Raw genomic sequence first — 20,860 nt, forward strand, 5'->3', positions numbered from 1 at the left:
GTCTGAGATTGCAGGAATCTAGCTACTTAAATTTCAGTCAATATAAGCGAAGGAATTATGGGAGATTGGACTTTATTTCTGCAATGATAAGTAAGTCAATGGAGTGTCAACAGGGTATCTTAAGCTTAGTTTCGTATCATTGGGCACGACAGAAGCACTTCAGATTCAGTGACAGAAACAGGTAGGAATTGTACTTTAACAAACCTTAAGACAGTGGGGAATGCATCCTGAACCAAACATCCTGAGTTAGTATTTATCGGGTTTTACAGAGTCACAGAATATTCTGAGTTGTCATCACTGTCCAACCACCTCACCAGGTATCTTACTGTGAAGATCATTTCATTGCTTCTTGTGAAATACCCAGAGTGGAAAAGTGCATCAGAAGTATTTTCTAACTAAGATAGGAGCAGTCATAAAAATGTAAGGGTAAAAAAAATTTGCTCAACTTGCCCACCAAAAGAGTTTGGTTCCAAAGGAAGCACAGAATGGTTATGGCTGGAAGGGACCACTGGCGGGGTAACGCTCATATGCAACTTCCTGCGCATAGTTATATAACTAACCACAACTACAGCCCATACTAATCCATGTGCAGCAATATCACACAATTAACACTGTAGTTAACCTTGCCTGCAGCCCTAATAATGCAGATTTCTGCTCCATAATCTAGACTTAAAAAGAACTTTTCTAAAAACTTTTCCAGAAGATCCGTGCTCAAGATTAAGTAACAGTGGTTGACGAGAAACAGAGGCCTTTGTCTTCAGTTTACTCAAATAAAAGTAGGGTACATCAAGAAAAAACAAGACCCTTTCTGGATGGGAAGCAAATACAATACAGCTTAGCATTCCTAACTGTTGTAAAGAACAGGTCACAGTTTGCAGAGGCATTTGCAAGAACTCCTATTTTCTTCTCTTTTCCTAAAAGCAAATGAAAAAATGGATGACTTTTACACAAATATCAAACACACTGCCCAATTGTAGCATCTGTAGAGCTTTCACATGACATTCTCCCTCACACTTCCTTCCCAGGAGTGCCTGTGCAATGATTCACATCTATCTTCTCGGACAACACATTCAAAAAAAGAAATCCAACTCAACTACACACATATCTTCATTTGAATTGAAAAATATTAAAGTAGGTATCTAGAACTTCTTCCTATATTAATAATATTTTAAGTATGTGTTGTACTAATCTAAACTGACAATCTTTAAAGTAGGCAAAATCATCCTCTGCTGGGGTCAATGCACTACTATCGGGTAAAAAAAAAAAAAAACAAGCTTATTGCAGCTTATTCTTCAAACTGACTTCAAACTTACTAGTTTTTCTTGACAGTGGTTTCCATTAACTGGACAAATCTCTTTTCAAGACAGCTTTTGTCCTAAGTTGGCTTATTATTTTGACTCTTTACTTTAAAAGAATTCAAAACACTTTGTCGAAAACTTCTCACCAGATAGCAAAAGCCCGTCCTGCCTTGCTCTGGTCAATGACAGACAATCTCTGTCTCTTTGACAGATATCAGGGAGAAAGAGACCATAATCTTTCCCACACACATACACACCCAAACACATTCACCAAATACACAAACAAATACTATCAAGTGTAATTGTCTGTTGCATGACTTAGTTTAGATGGGAGGAATATGAAGTTCTTCTTTCTGGAAAGAACTATGACCACTGAAAGCATAAGTGAACCGAACGGTATGTAGTATAAATCCAAAAAACAGCATCAGTCATGCTTCTCCAGAATCACAAATGTCCTGAGTTTCACTCAAATCTATTACTGCCAAAAGCAGCTCTGGGAGCTCATCACTAAGGTGAAGAAACAAGAAACTAACAAAGGCCCATACAAAGGAGTACAAGAGATAGGCAGGAGTGCTTCAATTCCACTGTCAGTAAGGCTACATCTGTATGAATTTAATTCCATGTTACATCAGTACTTTGCAATCTGACCTAAAGCCTTCAATCAGTTAGGCCAATCATTACACTTTTCTCTCCAACTACATGCCAATCAGCTCAAAAATCTGCCCAACACAGGCAGGAAGACACGGGAATACAACAGAATTGAGCAAGAATAAGTCATCCAGAGGACATCGTATGCACTGAAGGAGTGGTACACCAAATTGTGTAGCCAGAATGTGCCACAAATGAGGCACAATGAAAATTCATCACAGTAGATCCACACAAAAAGTTAAAACTTTAGGAAAGAGAAGCACTGATACATGACCCCAAGTTTGCTCTAAGAAAAATTTTTAATTTAATTTCTCTGCTTGTGACTCAAGTTGGAATGGATTTCCCTTGATGAAATCAATGGCCTGATGAAAAATGCGAGGCACAATTCATCTCTTAGAAGACTTGAATACCACTACAGTGAAAAAATTAGGATATTTAAGTTATGGTTTTGCACCTAAAAGTTCTGTTAACAAAATGCAGATGAACATTTTTCCCTGAATAGACAAAGAATTGGGTTTCAGAAAACAAACATTTTAAAAGTTTCAAATTAGAAGTATTTCAATATTGAAGATTAACTTAAGCTGTTCACCTAGTTTCAATAACCACTAAACTGAAAACTACTTTAACCATTTTTATAAACTTATCCTCATTGAAATTTAGTTACTTCAAATTTAATCAGTTCTTTAAAAGTTTAATATGAAGAGCATCTATATAAAGACGCATTGGTTGTTTCTTGCTACCCTCTATGCCATGAGGTAAAGAAACAAAAATTCCACTCACTAGCCATTAATGACACATTAATTGTGGAACAGATTGATTTCTTCAACACATGATCCTCAGGAAGCTTGGTAAGGGCCATTTATAACAGACAAAGTTAAGCCTAAATGCCAGTTCCCTAAATGGCAACAGTAAATCTTCAGCCTCTTTACTTTTAGATTAGTATGTAAACTAACCTTTTACTTGCTATGTTCAAAAAACCAGTTAGAAAGTGTGCCATAAAAATAAATTTTGCTGATTTTCATTACTATAATCACAACAAGGAATTGCAAAAATTTTAAACAGACATAGAAAAAACCCCTTCATTCCATTAAGAATCTCAATAACTGAATTCTCCACTCAAAAAAAAAAAAAAAGCATTCAGTAGTGATATTACACAATCATTTATTTTACCTTCAAAAAGTTTTCCGTTAAGACAAAAGAATAAAAGTCATCACAATACCTTTTTAGTTCACAAAAGCTTAGGAAAATTTATTTGTTTCATCTAATGCTTTAGTATCTTCACTTCTTGAAGGAGAGGAATCTTGCAATTCAAAACTACTGACATCAAATATAAAAACCTTTCAAGCAGTTTCTAAGTACTTTACTGGGAACTCTTTAACCCAATCTTTCAATCTAACCTCCTTTTAAAGAATTTCCCAATGAGAAAACAGAAAGAGAAAAGGTAAGAGGAAGATCAGTGAGTAAAAAAAAGTAATGGAACAGACTAATACAGTCTTTATGAGTGCACAAGCAGATTGTAGCTTATGCAGATAAAGAAATAATTCGGTGTTGTACAACTGACATTTTGCGAACTGAGGCAAACTTACAAAAACAAAGGCACAAAAGAAGTTGTTGAATGAATTGCTGGGAGGTGTCAGTTGATCATTAATAAGTCTACACAAACTAGAAAGATGGACTGAGGTAAATGGAAAAAGGGATGTCTTCCCTTTACAACTTAATTTCCTAATACTATTTGAACTTTAACTGATGCTACAAAGCATAATTAGACATGTCTAAGCACATTAGGATCTTTTGAACACAGGCCTAGGGTCTGGGATAAATTAAATTAATGCAAAAACCAGAACAGTATCTATTAATGAACAAACTTGTTTGAACCTCAACAGTTCCCACTTAAACTTATCACTAGGAGCATACAAATGTATGCTAACAAATATATACACCAACATTAAGTCCACTTGATGTTAGTATGTCACAGAAAAGAATCACTAGCACATTTTAACAATCTCCTAAAAAAGAACCTCAGAGATGACGGCAGCAGTAGTATTACAGATGACTAATAGCGCTGACCTAAAAACATTCCACTGTCACTTCAAAATAATCTGACAGATTTTCATATCTTGCAGAAAAATTGATAAAACTGATCTCTAAGATGAGCAATGGCTCACTAACATCACAGAAAAAAATAAATACACTTTAACTTCACACTTCAGACTTAACTTTTCCTTTGAATAATTTTCTGTGGAACTTCTGGAATTTGTCTCCTTGAAAGCAATTAAGAATCCAACTGAAGCAGCTAGCTAATGAAGCAACTTAACAAATAGCATGATTCAGTAAGTATGCCTGCAACAAAGGGGTATATGGCAACAGCCAGAAGCTATGTCACAGCATAACTGAAGATATTATGTGATTTTGTAAGTGCCCTTAACAAGGAAGCATGACCACTCCACAACAAAAAGCAACCCTGCTGCACAACACCTGATCTTCAAAGACACAGACCATGGCTGCAGTTTCGCACAGTGCTTTATTCACGTGGCAATTGCTTAGCCTCAACTGATCTAAATGATCTGAACTCAGACAGACTGCCTGTATCCTTTGAGGAAAAAGAATAGAAACAACACTATATTAACAGTAAGGAATACTAGTGTTACTTGTGTTATTTCCTAGAAAATGTTCTCCCCGTCCCCAAAGGGTATTTAGCATATTTTACAAAGGAAGAAAATTTCTTATAATCGTTGCATTTTACCTGACAAAGAATAAAACATTTCGTAAGCGCCACGATTGCCAACAGAGACATATGATGACACTTCGAAAGTTCTACTAACCGTAATTTAACAAATTCAGTGGGTATTTTTCGAACCTAAAAAAAATGGGAAAAGAAATTCTGGAAGATACTTCAAATCCATTTTTGATTCCTCATGACTATGCTGTTCCCAAAAGATAAATAATTACCTTTAAAACTTATGTTATTGAGGGAACAATTGTAATTCAAGTTAGATACACAGGTGAAGTTTTTTAAACACTTCTGAATGGGAAGCACAAAACATTTAAACTTTTCTTGATACACAGTAATAATTATCATCTACTAGATTTTCTTACATGACACATGACAGCTGTTTCTAAAGCAACAAAATTTTGAGAATGTTATCACACTGACAGGACTGCAGCACTGTTTTCTGTACCCTGAACTTTTTATTCTTTCTTCAGGTCTTGACAATTTTTTTCCAAAACAAAAACTTCAGAAGAAACATACGCAACTTAGATTGTCATAATCAAAAATGCAGTAGACAATTTCCACACAACACCTCCCATCCAGATAAGATTTCCTAAATCTAAATCATTTTCATTTGGGACTCAAAGCTCAAAATCTACATAGACTTCACAGCTGCATTTTGAATCTTTCAGTATTAATTCATTACGTATTACCCCAACTATTTCACCCTAAATATATTCAAAGAGCAAGACATCAAAAATTTCAAAAATTAATTTAAAAAATTTAAAACCAACCAGAAAAAAAATCTTCTTTGAAGATGAAATAAACGAATAATAAATAATAATAATAAAGGAAAAGCTGTTGGTTTCTTCTCATTTTTTCACTGGTATGTGTGAGGTACTGCCCTGGGAACATTCTTCTAGTCAATTATTGTTTGAATAAAAGGAGTACAGTTTAAGCAAATATCACTAAATAGCATCTTAATTTGAAGTTTACTTAAGGAACAAAAAATATTACTTGAGCAAAACTGAATTCAGTGAACAGTGTTTTTCAGTTGCTGATACAACTAACACATTAAAAGTCTAAACTTCAGCTGCTTGCACTAAGGTAAGCATATATTCTCTAAAAAGACAGTTCAACTGTTTTAAGACTTTCACTAAGAAACATGCAAGAAAAATTCCATAAACAAAAAGTTCCATAGTTTCAGCACCTTTTTTAATTTCAGTTTGACAATTGAACTGTGAAGTAATAAATAACAGCAGAAATTTCTTGGTAAGAAATCTTAATATGAAAATATGAATTATGATACATTACAGGAAAATAGTATTATGTAATGCAAAACAACTGATTTAAGTCATGCAAAGAAGCAGAAAATACCTGTACAGAGCCACCATGTCTGTCAGATGCCAGGTGAGCCCTCAAATGATGTGGATTGGTTTGCTGTGAGTCCCAAGCTGCCCTATGGTCTGTAGACTATCATTTTTGAATGTATTAGGATTTATGCAAAAGAAGAAAAAAAAATTTAAAATAAACAATTTGTGCATTATTATACATTATTTTTAAAAAGCACAGAAGCACTACACACTCAATCCCTATATAGATTGCACTTCCACATTATCAACATACTTACACATGCCTTCATATACATTTTCACAGAGAGGTGAAGCAGCTAAACCTCAAAATTCCTAGTAAGAAAAAGCACACTAAGACAACCCTGCAATTTTGCTTAGGTAAATAGACACAGCTCTGAATTCCTAACACTGTTACCACCTTAGTCATTAGCCTCATTTAAAAAAAACAGAAGTGAAAATGTCATACATACATGTTAGAACTGAAAGAGAGGATACAGTGCATGGAGGAGAGACAGCAAATAAAGAAGTGTGAGTACGGAGAAAATACACTACTGATTCACTACACTGCCTCAGAGCTTCAAACAAGCAAGCTTTTAGGAGATATTTATGTATTTCTATGTATGTAAACTTTAACAAAGATCTACTTAAATCAATGTAAAAACAAAGAAAACCTAGAGTCAATTTTATTCTCAAATTCTAATAAAAACATAGCACAAATCATTTGACAAAAGACATAGTAATGCTGATAATCTTACATGAGTATCTTACCTGATTTTTGGATTGCTGCAATCTGTCTCTGTGCTGATACGCTTCTCTGTTTGAAGACATTGCAGGGTCTGAATGTATTGAACCCACTGGAGTAGGCTACAAATATAAATAATATGTACCAACTGGTAAAAAAAATAAATTTCTAAGTCTCACCAAAAGCTACAGGTCTGTAATAGAAAATAATCATTAAGTCTGACAGTTTCAAGTAACACAAAATTATCAGATTAAAGCAGAAGCTTCACTAGATATTTACTAATACCAATTTTAAAAAAAGCAAACCAAGACTTACAGAATTTAATGAAGTAGCAGTCCTAAGTATGATCACACATTAATTTTCTGGAAGACTTTAGACTGTTACTTTTGCAGTTAGCAGTTAAGACATTCTGATGAAATCTGATGAAAGTCCTAAAGTAATTTTTAATGCAAAACACTGAAAAAATATTTTGCAATAAATACTATAATTCTTTCAGAGTCACCTAGAGAACTGCAGAATGAACTGTACAATCGGAAACTGGTCAAAATAATACATATTAACCCTCCCTTCCCTATGTGTTAAAAAGAAGTGAAAATTTTGAGAAGCTGAAGAAAACCCCATCCTCTACCCTTTCTTAAAGTATATAAACAGAGTGTTTCTGAAACCTTAGATGCTCTGTGATGAAATATGCAATGAATGATGTAATATGAAATATTTCTTCATAATGAACTTATAAGTATCTGGAGTATACCTCATATGCAGAGAAGTTATAGGTCTGCATTTTAAAAATACTGGGGAAAAAAAAAACCTGCAACCATGACAATCACCTGCAAAATATTATGCTCCTTCAACTCAAAAACCAATCTGAATTTCTACGACCTCATTTTGGATTGAGCAGAGATGCACTTTGACATTAAGGGTACATTTGGAAAGAGACTGAATATGAAACACTCAAGCTGAAAGATAATGTTAGAACATGCATCTGCAGATGGACTTTTAATAGCAGCTGTTCACAACTCTAATAGCAGCGTAGAGATGCACACATCTTATGAAACTCAAAACTGATCACAGAAAAACCCATTCTATTACTAACAGCTGAACTGTACTCACCAACTGTTTGCCAATCCAGTCGTATTCATAATCAAACAAATAGCCTTTTCGATCAAGTAAGTCTGTGAAGAGCTTTCTCAAGTAGTCATAGTCTGGCTTTTCAAAAAAATCTAGCCTTCTTACATAACGTAGGTAAGTAGCCATTTCCTCTAGATAAATAAGAAGTATACATATTTGCCAACATCTGTTTTAAAGGAACTCAAAAAAACCCCACCACCTTATTTCATTTTAAAGCAACTTGTAAATCTCACCATAAAATCTGAACAGTTGTTCACCATGAAAAAGTGGTGAACAGAAAAAAAAAGTTACTTAACAGTAATAATGTTCTTTGACATGCTACCATATTCTGAGATATATTGCCATATTCCAAACATATCCAAGCAAGTGACACCTCACTAATTTTTCCTTCATGTTACCTGTTGAGATCTTCTATTCAACATTCCAATTCTAACGCACAGTGTGCAAGAAAGCGTGGAGAGAAATGCCTCTACTTTCTTCATTCCAATGAATTTTACAGAGACAAGACTAAGGAAAGGTAAAAAAGGGGTATACAACATAAAGCATCAGCCTCCTGTCCACAAGGCTTACTGCAGACGGATTTCCTTTCATTTGTCATGAGCTACTCTCAGCAAATCCACTTTGCCTATCAATGGTATTTTGATTACTTTTCAAGATGTTTACTTATATTGTGGCAAAATCACATCCATGTCATACACATCCCCTGTTCCAAGCACTTTATTACTACTTTTAGAAAACGTCATATTTGCTTCTGTCCAATTTTCCAACGCCTCATTGATTCTGCCTGTACTTACAGAGAACTAGAAGTGACACCTGAAACTTGGAAGTTACTTTAAAAATTATTCTAAGCTGTTTCTAATGCACCTTGTTTTTAATAGGGGTATGATATCAGATTTGAGCTGAAAAGGCTTGCAAAATTCTCAGTGTGAAGATACAAGCGCAGACTAGTTGATCACTGTAACCATACATACAGTATTTTTTTAATGTTTCCTTTAGAAGAATCTATATTTGAAGAACGACAGCATTAGCCTACTGCTGCTTCAAAGGATAATTCTTCTATCTGAGCCCAGTCTTGTTTAACTTATCCATCAATGACTTGGATGAAGGGGCAGAGGCCTCCTCAGCAGTGTCACTGACAATGTAAAGCTGGGATGACTGGCCAATACCCCAGGGTACTGTGCAGCCCTTCAGAAGGACCTTGACAGGCTGGAGAGACGGGCAGAGAGGAACCTTCTGAAATTCAGCAAAGGCAAATGCAGGGTCCTGCACCTGGGGAGGAACAACCCCAGGCACCAGCACAGGCTGGGAATGACCTGCTGGAAAGCAGCTCTGTGGAGGAACTGGGGGTGCTGGTGGACAACAAGCTCTCCATGAGCCAGCAGTGTGCCATGGGGGCCAAGAAGGCCAACGGCATCCTGGGGTGCATTGCAAAGAGCAGGTTGAAGGAGGTGATCCTGTTCCTCTACTCAGTGGCTGTGTCCAGTTCTGAGTTCCTCAGTAAAAGAGAGACATGGAGCTCCTGGACTGGGTCCAGCAAAGGGCTATTAAGTTGAGCAAGGGACTGGAGCATCTCTCATGTGAGGAAAGGCTGAGGGAGCTAGGCCTGTTCAGCCTTGAAAAAAGGCAACTGAGATGGGACCTGATTAATACCTATGAATATCTAAGGGGTGGTTGCCAAGAGGACGGACCAGGCTCTGCTCAGTGGTGCCCAGCAATAGAAGGAGAGGCAATGGGCAGAAACTGATGCACAGGAAGCTCCACCCGAACATGAGGAAGAACTTCTTTACTGTGCAGGTGACTGAGCACTGGAACAGTTTGCCCAGAGCTTGTGGATTCTCCTTCACTGTAAATATTCAAGATCACCTGGCAAAACCCTGTGCAGTGTGCTCTGGGATGGCCCTGCTTCAGCAGGGAGACTGGACCACACGACCCACTGTGGTCCCTTCCAACCTGACCCATCTGATATTCTGGAATCTACTATGCATACTCTAATTTTAAACCCAGATATTAAGCAATTACCTATGCCAGTTTCATTTTATAAATTAATACATAACATTTTACTAACAGCAGACATTACCTGGGAAGTTTTCACACAATACTTCTATAGGAGTTGCTCGTTTAGTGTCTCCAATTTTCTGGTAACGTTCTTTTAATGTATCAGCCTACGACAGAAGAACAAACAAGCTTTTGAAGTTATACAGCTTGCAGACACACATTCAAAAAAACCCCAAACACATCAACAAAAGCTGATGATCTGAAAATAGGACAGAGGAAGACATCAAAACCCACTACCTTTAAACCTTGCCATGGAAGACTTCCTCTGAGAAAATACATAAACATATGACCCAAAGCTTCCAAATCATCTCTTCTGCTTTGCTCTGAAACAAAATGCAAATATTATTAGAAATTTCAATCTGTGTAATTTTACATTATATTTTAAAAACTAGCCTCCAAATTATATAATAATAATTGTTAGGTATAAAGTACTTGAAACCAAACTGTGCATGTGGGGGTGTTCTTGTGTACTATGGACTGCCTTAAGAACACAGCTAAACCCAGAAAAAAAGCAGGTGCAAACTGCAGGTATACTCATCTCAACAGCACTTTAAGCAAATGATCTTACTGTAAGAAATCGTTTTTACTGTAAGAAATCGTTCTTATTCTAAAACACCTTTGACCCTTAAAATTGCATTTTAATTCTGACATTTTTTTTACCTATTATTTGTGAACTTGAAACAATTTAAGAAAGCTTCAACAGAATTAATTTTTCCTCTAAAAAATCATGGAGAAGATGGTGTTATCTTCAGGGACCCATTATGGAATTTCTGAGCCAAAGGTAGATTGAGGAAGGCTCAGAAGTACTATTATTTGAACAGAAAGCAGCATGTACCTTCAGCCTGCCATCAAGTCTAGCTGACATATGAGCTTTCACAGAACACAATGCTGGCAAAGCTACAATTTTTCATCTGCAGTAAAGCAGTGGCAGTCCTTCAAAAAGCTCACAGAAGGTTGAAGAAAAAGAAAAGTAACAAGTAAAACACAGTGTATTCAAAGTTTTCAAAGTATATTTCACATAGGTTTTAAATTAAATCCATCATTCTTGGGAAAACTAAAGGTTATAAAGAATAGTGAGTCTCTAAATTACTAGCAGAAAACAGATCTTTTTATTTCCACCTAACTTCATTCTGTATTGCTGTTGAAAGAAATGTTACACATTGTAGTACGTATTGTAGTAAGAGGCAGTATTTAATTCTACATTTGACTTTGTCCCTGACACAAGGAAGAAAAACAAAATAGTAACATTGTTTCTACTCAGTATTTCACAAAACAAAATTACTATGCTTTGATAACAAGAGAAATGGAGCAGGAAGGTAAAAGAAAAAGATGTTTGTTTGATTTTTTGAACACAGAGAAGTCAACAAAGCCAACCTGGCCCTGATCTGATCAACAGATAATATTGCCATAAATATATTGAATCTGAAGAACAATTTTTAGTTTTCGTATAAATAGAACAATGTACTTACTATGCTGTTTCCTAGCCCTATCTTCTCATTTGAACACTGAATAAACACATATTATCAAATGAGTAAGCAAATACCAAAAAAAGGATGGTGGTAAGATGTAGGCTAACATCTAGGCCCTCACTTCATCACACATCTGCCAGCCACATGAGGCTCTTTCAGTGATTTCTCCTTCACTCACTTCCATGTTTCCAATTCCCTTGCCAACACTCTTGTGTTCACTTTTGCACTCTTGCTGTCCACTGCTGCCACTTGTCTCAGTGAGGGAACTCCAGACAATTTGGTCCTATCTGAATTTCTCTGCTGACTCTGCAACATCCCACTTGCTGACCACATGCTATCCTAATACAATCTCATAGGTTAAGAAGAAAGCAGGAGTAAGCTGCAAAGTTCTACACCTGACAGGTTTCAGAGCGTGAAAGAAACGTTAGGTCCAGTTGCTGGCAGAAATCCTCTGCTCTTTATGAGGTAGAGTGAACAAGCAGAAAATCACTACTTCAGGGACAGTGCTTCTGACAGACACCTCATGCAATGCAGTGCGTTTCATGTAACGCGGATCAGTGCTAAGATGGTGGCAAAGCACATGAGGATGTTGAAAGTGTGCAACAGATGGTCCACCTCTGGGCAACACTAAGGTATAGCCCTTAAAAATGTACTGGAATGTTCCACTTGGTCTTTGCTAAGGGACAATAATTCCTCTCTTTCAATTAATTTCTATGAGTTATGCCAATGAAAAATTAACCTTTTCTCTTTAAAAAAACCAACCAAAGTAATAGCATCTTATTGAGGCAATTGCTCTTTTACAGAGAGTCCTATCTATGACACTTTTAATCTTTATTATTTCAAATTAAGGTGTTTCGTGGTGGTATTTTGTTGGGGGTTTTTTTGGGGGGTTTTTTTTGTTGTTTTGTTTTGTTTTTTAATGAGATGTGGACTGTTGGCAGTATTTCTGTAGGACAACAGAAATTTCTTTGGGAACTAGGATAGAACATTTAAATTCACAATGCCCTCAAAAATATGCTACAGGAAAGGATTTTGTGTTTGTTTTAATTTGGGGGACAGGGACTGTTATTTAGAATCCATGCAAGTTCTTCACTGATGACTTTGGAGTAATTAAGAAACAGTAGTCAAATATCCTTTCCTATGGAAATCTTCAAGATGAGCCTGAAAAACAGGAAATCCAAAGACTATACTGCTATTATTCAAAGAAGGACATCCAAAAACTGGAAAAAACTAGCAGTGGACTAGCTGGAAGACAAAAGGATTTCAAGCATCAGCTGGAGGAAGAGCTGCTGATGTATATAGATCCTATTGTATCACATTTTAAAGAGATTGAGAGGATATGTTGCCTAAAAGGTAATACAATCATGAGATAACAAATACACAACAAAGTTTTAGGGCACATGGTTTCCTCTCTCTCAAAGAGATCACCTGAAGCTAGCTAAATTGGTAAAAAATTAATATTTGTTATTTAACTCATAAACTACAGACAATTATCTCAATTCAAATATGCTGATTTAAATAAAAACTAGAGCTTCATTCAGCAGGCTATCCCCAGAAATTATCTTTTTTTAGCATAAACACTTAAGTAACCGTAACACAGTTTAAACAACAGGCATTCAGTCTTTAGTAAGCATCCAACTCCCTAAAGAAAGTTTAGGAAAGCTTTAGCAGTAGAAACATCTGTTTGGATCAGAAGACACAGTATTAGTTACTGAGAAGGTGACATGGTTAGATACAGAGATGGGAAGTGATTACCTAGCTTCAACTCTTGAGTTCTTAAAATTTAGCAAAAATAAATTTGAATCCCAGAGTCTGTACTCTTACTAAAAATGACTGGATTTCATTCAATATTATGAGAGAAGAAAACCTTTCTTCCCAAATAAAACCATGAATCCTGAAGTTAATGATTCTGGTTCATAACAATGAAGTTGCATGCCAATTTTATCATAAGCACACATTTTACACCATACTGTTGTCTTAAGAATAATAGAGACTGAAAATAAAAAAAAACTTTATTTTCATTTATACATTTAACTAAGGGTGCAAAGACTCATTTATTTTTTTATTAGAAGCACTGTTTCATATTACTGTGGATTTATAAGGTTAACTTACACAGGAAAAGGGATTTATCTAAAACAGCTAAAATTCTGCCCTGAGGTCCAGTGATAATTCAGTGAGTATAAGGAAAACACCAAACTTCCTAGAAGGGAACCTAGGTCTGGGAAAGGACTTCATCCTGAACCACTGGCTCATAAAATTTTAGGATCAAATGTTTATTTTTCTTGCTGATGGTTTATATTACAAAGGAGTCTAGCCCCTACAAAAGTGATTTTCAATCTAGAAGATACGAAGGTCTGACAAAAGAGTACACGTATTAAAGGTAAGAATGGGGTTCTCCTAATTCTGTTTCAGGATAAGCACAGTTTAAAGAAATTGGCTTTATTTGGCTTTTCTATTGGCATTAAGAGCGGACCTGATTCATTCCCAGAAGAGTTTCAAGTATTCATTGTATGATAACTAACCTCTGTCTCTTCAATAATTAAGCGCTACCATGAAAAGACCAATACAATCAAGGATATGGGTTGTTCCCCAGAGACCATTACAGATTGCTAGATTAGAGTAAGTTATGACTCCATGTGACTATACTTTCTGTAGTCAATAACTTTGACAACACTTTAAGACACTGTTTTTCTGAATTTAGGGAAGTCCCAAAATAATTACCAATTTACATATCCAGCAAACACAGAAAATTGAAGGACTTTTACAGATGCAGATTTTTGTCTTCATTAACCTCCCAGTCAGAATCTACACTCTCTGGAACCTCACTTTCCCTTCCTGAAAATGAACTGGAAAAGAAACAGAGAAATTTTATCCCTGAGAGAAATTATCTCATGGGAAGGTAGAGCATCAGCTACATTCTAGTAAGGGCTGCAGAGTATTTGTATTTCCTTCAAACAGCTCTCTGAATAAAGCCATGTTATTCTTCACAGAGACAAAATACCTTCTATTCCATATACACATTCCCAGTTTGGCACAAAACTACCAGAAATCCAATCAAATGTCTCTTCTGAAACAAAAGATTACTGGCTACAGCACGTTCAGTAACTGTATATTTTCTGTATGTACCTTAAAAGAGTGGGCTTTGGTGATTTTGTGCAAGTTTTGATTATGCATTTAAAGTCTTTCTAGTAGCTATGCATTTGTTATGATAGTTTTAAATACTATGGATCCTTAAGCGTACTTTTGATTCAAGGACAAAATCCTTCCTTACTCATATGCACTAATAGATAAAGCTACAGTTCAATAGAGACATACTCAAAAGTAACTTATAAAAGAACGCAAACCTGACAGTCACCCTGTTTACTGAAAACACTTATTTTTTACAAGGGTCAGCTATCAGACCGTTTAAGCAGCTCAGGAAATTATCTACAGACTAAAAATACCACCCTAAAAAACTGTCTTATTATCACTATTTTCAGTGCAACCTGTATCCTATATGCCACTGTCTCTGTAAACACAGAGCTTGAGGACCTTCAGTGTTTTATACATCTCACTGCATGAATTTAAAAATGTACTACATTTTTAGAGGAATATCACAGAACATAAAAAAACTGCTGGAATAGAAGGATTCAGGCTGTTTAGGAAGGAAAGGCAAGGGAGACCAGGAGGTGATGTCACCCTCGATGGCAATAGCCAGCTGAGTGCATGGAGTTCTGTCTGGGGGTGGAAGAGGAGCTGACCGGGAGCTAGTGGAGAAGGATTAATGGGAGGGGAGGGTTAGGCAGCCACAGGCCCCCCAGCCAGGAAGACTGAGCAGCTGAGTCCTTGTGGTGGTGCATCCCTCCCCCACCCCTTCCAGGCCTGTGACCTGAGAAATGCTCATTAGGTCTTGGCTTTGACAAACAGGACCTGCGCTCAGCTTCTCTTGAGTTTAGCAGAAACACTCTGCTCCCAGGAACTTCTGCTGTCTAACAAGCTCCTATTTTCTTTATGAACAGCCTTGGAAACTAATTTTCTTCCTTGCATAGCATAACATCCCTTTGTCACACTTTACAAGAAAGAGTGCCAACCCACACTGTGGTCAGGATGAAACATTGTTATGATTAAAGCCCACTCTTTTGCGACCGTATAAACGGTGGTCCAAAACAAGAACGTGTGAGTTCTTCTGGACTGCAGAAGCTGTGTCCAGCAACCTCCCTCTGAGCGGAGCCTCTCAGAGCCCACAGACTCCCATATTTGCTGTACTCGGAGGATTACTGAACAACAGTGAATCCTGGGCCAATACCCCCACTCCTCAAGGCTCAACTCTTCACAAAATGAGGAGATGGAAAAGCAACCAGAGTGTGTATTTCACTGCCTTTGAGGGGAATTTTTCACAGGTACCTTGCACTGACTCTGTGTGCATGAATGTACACACACACATATGCTAAAGCAAATTCTGTGAGAAATACTGCTCTCTTAGATGTTTAAGTACCTTGGATATCAAAGTAAGTTAGGCCTGTAAGTAAGGTTAAGTAGAAAGTTAGGTTAAATGCTGTTAAGTGTTATTCCTGTGTTAAATTGTTATGTTTAAGGTGTAAGTTAAGGTTTAAATTAAGGTTGAATACTTTTGAGTGCTGTTAATCTTTTAGGCTGTATTACTTTTTATCCTTGCCCTCACCATCCTTTTGTCACACGCACCAAAACATACACACACATGAGCACACACACACACCCTCACCCCCATATCTCAGTTCATTTCTGTTTTATTGGATTTTGTTGGTTTTTGGGGTTTTTTCCCTTTTTCATTGGTGTGCCTTAACTGTCCAGTAATTAGCAGAGTGAATCTTGCCAAAGAAATTGTCCTGCTGTTGCTTAGTATGAAATCAGATTTTTACTGATACCTTTGCTGATGATTTTTTAAGCAATTTCAAACACTCGTTCGGAACAGTCGTCTAAGATATACAGGAACCGCCTCCTGTTCACAAGCCCTGGTCCTCATGAGGGACTTCAATCACACTGGTATCTCTTGGAGACAAGACAGCAGGGCATCAGCAATCCAGTAAGTCATCAATGATGATAACTTCCTTCTCCAAGTGACAGAGAAGCTAAAAAGAAGAGGTGCCATGCTGGACCTTGTGCTCACCAACAAGGAGAGGCTGGTGGGGAATGTGAAGCTTTAGGGCAGCCTTGGCTGCAGTGACCATGAAATGCTGGAGTTTTGAGATCCTAAGGGTAGTGAGAAAGGAGCAAAGCAAGCTCAGTAACCTGAAGTTCAGCAGAGGCAACTTGGCCTCTTCAGGGATCTGCTTGGCAGAGTACCATGAGATGAAGTTCTGCAGGAAAGCAGGGCCCTAAGAAAGTTGGTTAAAGAAAAGCATACAGAGAGGGGAAGCAAGGACAGGTAGTCTGGGAGGTATGCAGAGAAATAGTCTGAGCAGCCAGAGATCAGCTTAAGAAAGCTAAAGCCCTGATAGGATTAAATGTGGCCTGGGATGTCAAGGGCAACAAAAAAAGCTTCTGTAAGTATATCGGTGACGAAAGGAAAACTAGGAAAAATGTGGGACCTCTCCAGAAGGAAAAACGAGACCTGGGATATGGAGAAAGCTGAGGCAAAAAATTATTTTTGGCCTCAGTCTCTCTGGCAAGTATTCCAGTCACATCACCCATGTCACAAAAGGCAAGGGCAGGGATTTGGCAGAATGAACTGCCTGCTGTAGATCAGGCTGGAGCCCATCTAAGGAAACTGTAGCTGCACAAATCCATGGAATCTGCTGAGATGCATCTATGAGTCTTTAGGAACCTCAGGTACTCTATTACATCTGAGAAGTCATCACAGTCCAGTAAAGCTTCCACAGACTAAAAAAGGACAAAGATAACCCCCATTATTACAAAAGGAAGAAAAGGAAGACATGAGGAACTACAGGCCAGTCAGTCTCACGTCAGTGCCCAAGGTCATGGTGTAGATCCTCCTGGTAACTATATTGAGGGACATGGAAAATAAGGAGGTGACTGATGACAGTCAACATGACTTCAGTGAGGTGCTGGATTATGCCCACTAAAGAGCAACAAAGCTGGTGAAGGGTCTGGAGCACAGATCCTATGAGGAGCAGCTGAGGGAGCTGAGGGTGTTTAGCCTGGAGAAAAGGAGGCTCAGGGGAGACCTTATCACTCTTACAACTGCCTGAAAGGAGGGTGTAGCCAGGTGGGCGTTGGCCTCTTCTTCCAAAGAACAAGGAATACGACAACAGGAAAAAACCTCACGTCATGCCACAGGAAAGTTTAGATTGGATATTGAGAACATTTTCTTCACCAAAAGGGTTCTCAAGTATTGGAACAGGCTGCCCAGGGAAGTGATTGAGTCACAATTTCCGGAGGTATGTCAAAAGACTTGTAGATGTGGTGCTTAGGGACATGGTTTAGTGGTGGATTTGGCAGTGCTGGGTTAACAGTTGGACTCAATGACCTTAAGGGTATTTGCCAGCCTAAGCAATTCTGTGGTTCTGCTTTATTGATAAAGCACCTTATTCCTGCCTGTGAAGTGTGAATGGTTTCTCATTTGCCATACTTACAGTTAAACTGTAAGTATTGTGCAATGTTTTTATGACCAATTCAAAGAGTACCCTAATTAGTGTTTACCATGCAGTGATAAGCAACTGGCTTACACGAATTCAAACTAACTGTTTTCACTAGGAAACCTCTCTACAGCTGGCATAAACAAAGATGAGTGCTTATACCTTTTTCAAGGCGAATCTATTCATTCAATAATAACAACTTTCATATTTATAAACCTCCTGTCATTTCTTTAGCTTGCTGGCATAACCCATAACTAATCTGACAAACCCTTATTAACAGTGTAAGCACTAAAAAAATAATCAAGAAATCAATATCATATCTCAGCTACTTTATTATTTTATGTGCATTTCAAAGAGATCAGAAAACTAGCAAGGAAGCACTGAAAACCCATTTGTTGCAACCTATCAGCTTTACTGTATTTAATAAGCACATCTATTTCCTGGACACCTCACTCTGCCATGCTATACTTATAATGTGAAAGTATTATGACACAAAAAGATATACCTCATCTTTCTTTTAAGAATATCTAACAAAGAGGACAATTCCCAAGACATGATCGTGATGATTAGAGACTTTTTTCAAAAAATATTATTCCCATAAACAATATTTCCACAAAGGCCAACTATATTTTGCACAATACACAAAATTTGCAGTTCTTAATTACTACAGACTAAGAAAAATAATAACTTGAGAACAAGATGGTTTATGATAAATCACAGCTGTTTCTGTACCTAAAAAGCACACATACCTTTTCCTAAATGTGTATTTATACTCATGTATCTAGCTGTTCCTGTAAGGCTCTTGTGTTCTCGATATGGTATGTGCTTCTTTGTTTCTGGATCTACGTACTCCTTTGCCAAACCAAAGTCTATAATGTGAATAATTTGCTGGGTTTTGTTTCCAGGTCGTCCTATTAAGAAGTTCTCAGGTTTTACATCTCTGTATATCAAGTTCTTTGAATGCACATATTCCATACGAGAAATCTTCAATAAAAGAAAAAAAAGAAGACAAGAAAGTTTAGTTTAAGTTTCAGGTTGCCACATTAAAACCTGTTAGAAGCTAAATATCTTACACTGGCTTTACATTTAGAAGATCACCCCTCCTAGTATCCTAAGACCGAAGGGATATTGTTCTTAACAAAGTATCTCCCAGTTAAAAGTCAATGAAAATTGTACACTTTCCCAAAGCAGATATACCAGTTCGTGTAGTGGAAACCTTCACATTGGACATTAGTCATGAATCTTGTACATAACAGAAGAACAACTGCCACAAGCATATTTTGTGCACATTAAAAGTAAAACCAGAAATTATGCCAGGCAGTAAGCGGCCAAGTTTGATGTACATCAATTACATATTAAAGGTATAAATAAGAGAGGCACTGAAAGTTCATCACTATGCACATACTGTCCATTGTACCTGGACAGTACCTAATTTCTATCAAAATTTCCATATTCAGAAAGGAACAGGAAGTATTAACGATAAAGCTGATCTTTGGATCTGTGAAGTCTTGAGCATTTTAAAAGAAGAACTTGGTCATTTTGGCTGTAAATAAGTTCAATGTGTCTGTATGTCAGTAGTTGGAGGCCTGTTACACAATTTACAGCCATGTTTTAAACAGCTATTTTTAACTTTCACAGGTAAAAATATCACTATTTAGGGAAGTGGAAATCTGGTAAACATGCATAGCCTTAACTGTTCTTCTTTCCACTTCAACCCACCCCTAGGTCAGAACCAAATAAAGAAATCTTCAAAAAAGAGAATAATACTTCAGTGAATAATTTTGTGCTATAACTTCTGGAAGGATTTGGGGAAATTTTCATTTTTCTATTTGCTTTCTTGCTTATAGGAATGCCCAGGAAAAAAATATTTATGCTATTTAGGAGTCCCATAATACAACTACTTGTGTGGGCTAAATTATTTTTATTTCTTTAAGGTTTTCTTTTTTGAAAGAGTACACCAAACTAAAATTCACATTTCAGGTTGTGACGAGAACTCAGAAGACACAAGTAATTACATTCAAGAAATGACTTGAAAAACTGAAATGAAGTGAATGAAAGTAATATAAAAACTGGAACAAAGTAAATGAAAGTAATATAAGAGTATTCCTGTTAAAACTGTATCACAAGTAGTTTAAATACCAACACCAATTTAAAACATAAGAAGCGCAAACCTAAGTGAAATAAGCATTTAAGCCATTGAAGACTGATTTAGTTATTCTAGTGAACACTCAAATTAACATCTATTCTACTTACCAACTGTATGGCTATCATAAGAACGGTTTTAAGAGAAAATGTCCTACCACACAAGTCAAATAAATCTTCCAGACTAGGTCCAAGTAGTTCTAGCACCATAGCATTATATTTGCCACATGGGCCAAAATAATAAACCTGAGGTATTCCATCTGTAAAATGAAAATACAAAGTAATGATAAGGGGTTAAATAAGATTAATGAACACACCAATAAAATTCCTACCCAATTTCAAGTTGATCTTAAGTTAAAAATACATTTTTCACATAAAAGCAAAAATAAACCTGATAAAAACTACAGGTAAAAGATACCACAGGAACACTGAAGATAGTCACAAAATATTTAATGAAATGGTACTATTACATATTTGACTTGTGAAAGCTATGAAGATTTTTATAAAAAAATTAAAATTAGAACCTCTCTGTTAAGTCTTGTAACCATAAATTGAGACAGGGTTTTAAAATGCTATGAAGAAAGGCTTAAATAAGCTCTTTTACAAAAAAAAATACACTTAAACTAAACTTGTTAAATTAAGACTATTCCTACCTTTAACATAAAACCACCTTATTATCTAGAGAAATCATTTAAAAAAAATCAAAAAAAGAGATTAATGAACCCGAGAGTTTAACGATATATTAAGTCTGGGCTTTATAGT

At 36.6% G+C, this 20,860-nt stretch overlaps 1 protein-coding gene across 9 annotated transcripts in view; it reads right to left on the reverse strand.

The window, feature by feature from the left end:
* The window catches only part of CSNK1G3 (casein kinase 1 gamma 3), an 82,843-nt gene that overhangs the window by 9,681 nt on the left and 52,302 nt on the right, over nt 1–20,860 (reverse strand). For all 9 annotated transcript variants that reach the window (XM_042012741.1, XM_042012735.1, XM_042012739.1 and 6 more), the window contains 7 exons: nt 20,210–20,358; nt 18,706–18,940; nt 10,171–10,256; nt 9,956–10,040; nt 7,861–8,009; nt 6,777–6,872; nt 6,034–6,129 (listed from right to left, as the gene is read on the reverse strand). In XM_042012741.1, coding sequence (XP_041868675.1) covers nt 6,034–6,129; nt 6,777–6,872; nt 7,861–8,009; nt 9,956–10,040; nt 10,171–10,256; nt 18,706–18,940; nt 20,210–20,358 — 896 coding nt within the window. The remainder of the gene's footprint in view (nt 1–6,033; nt 6,130–6,776; nt 6,873–7,860; nt 8,010–9,955; nt 10,041–10,170; nt 10,257–18,705; nt 18,941–20,209; nt 20,359–20,860) is intronic.

This window comes from Corvus kubaryi, unplaced genomic scaffold (genome assembly GCF_017639235.1).
Source record: "Corvus kubaryi isolate FWS band 111438036 unplaced genomic scaffold, C.kubaryi_AGA036_p1.0 split1-37296, whole genome shotgun sequence".
NCBI classification, from domain to species: domain Eukaryota; kingdom Metazoa; phylum Chordata; class Aves; order Passeriformes; family Corvidae; genus Corvus; species Corvus kubaryi.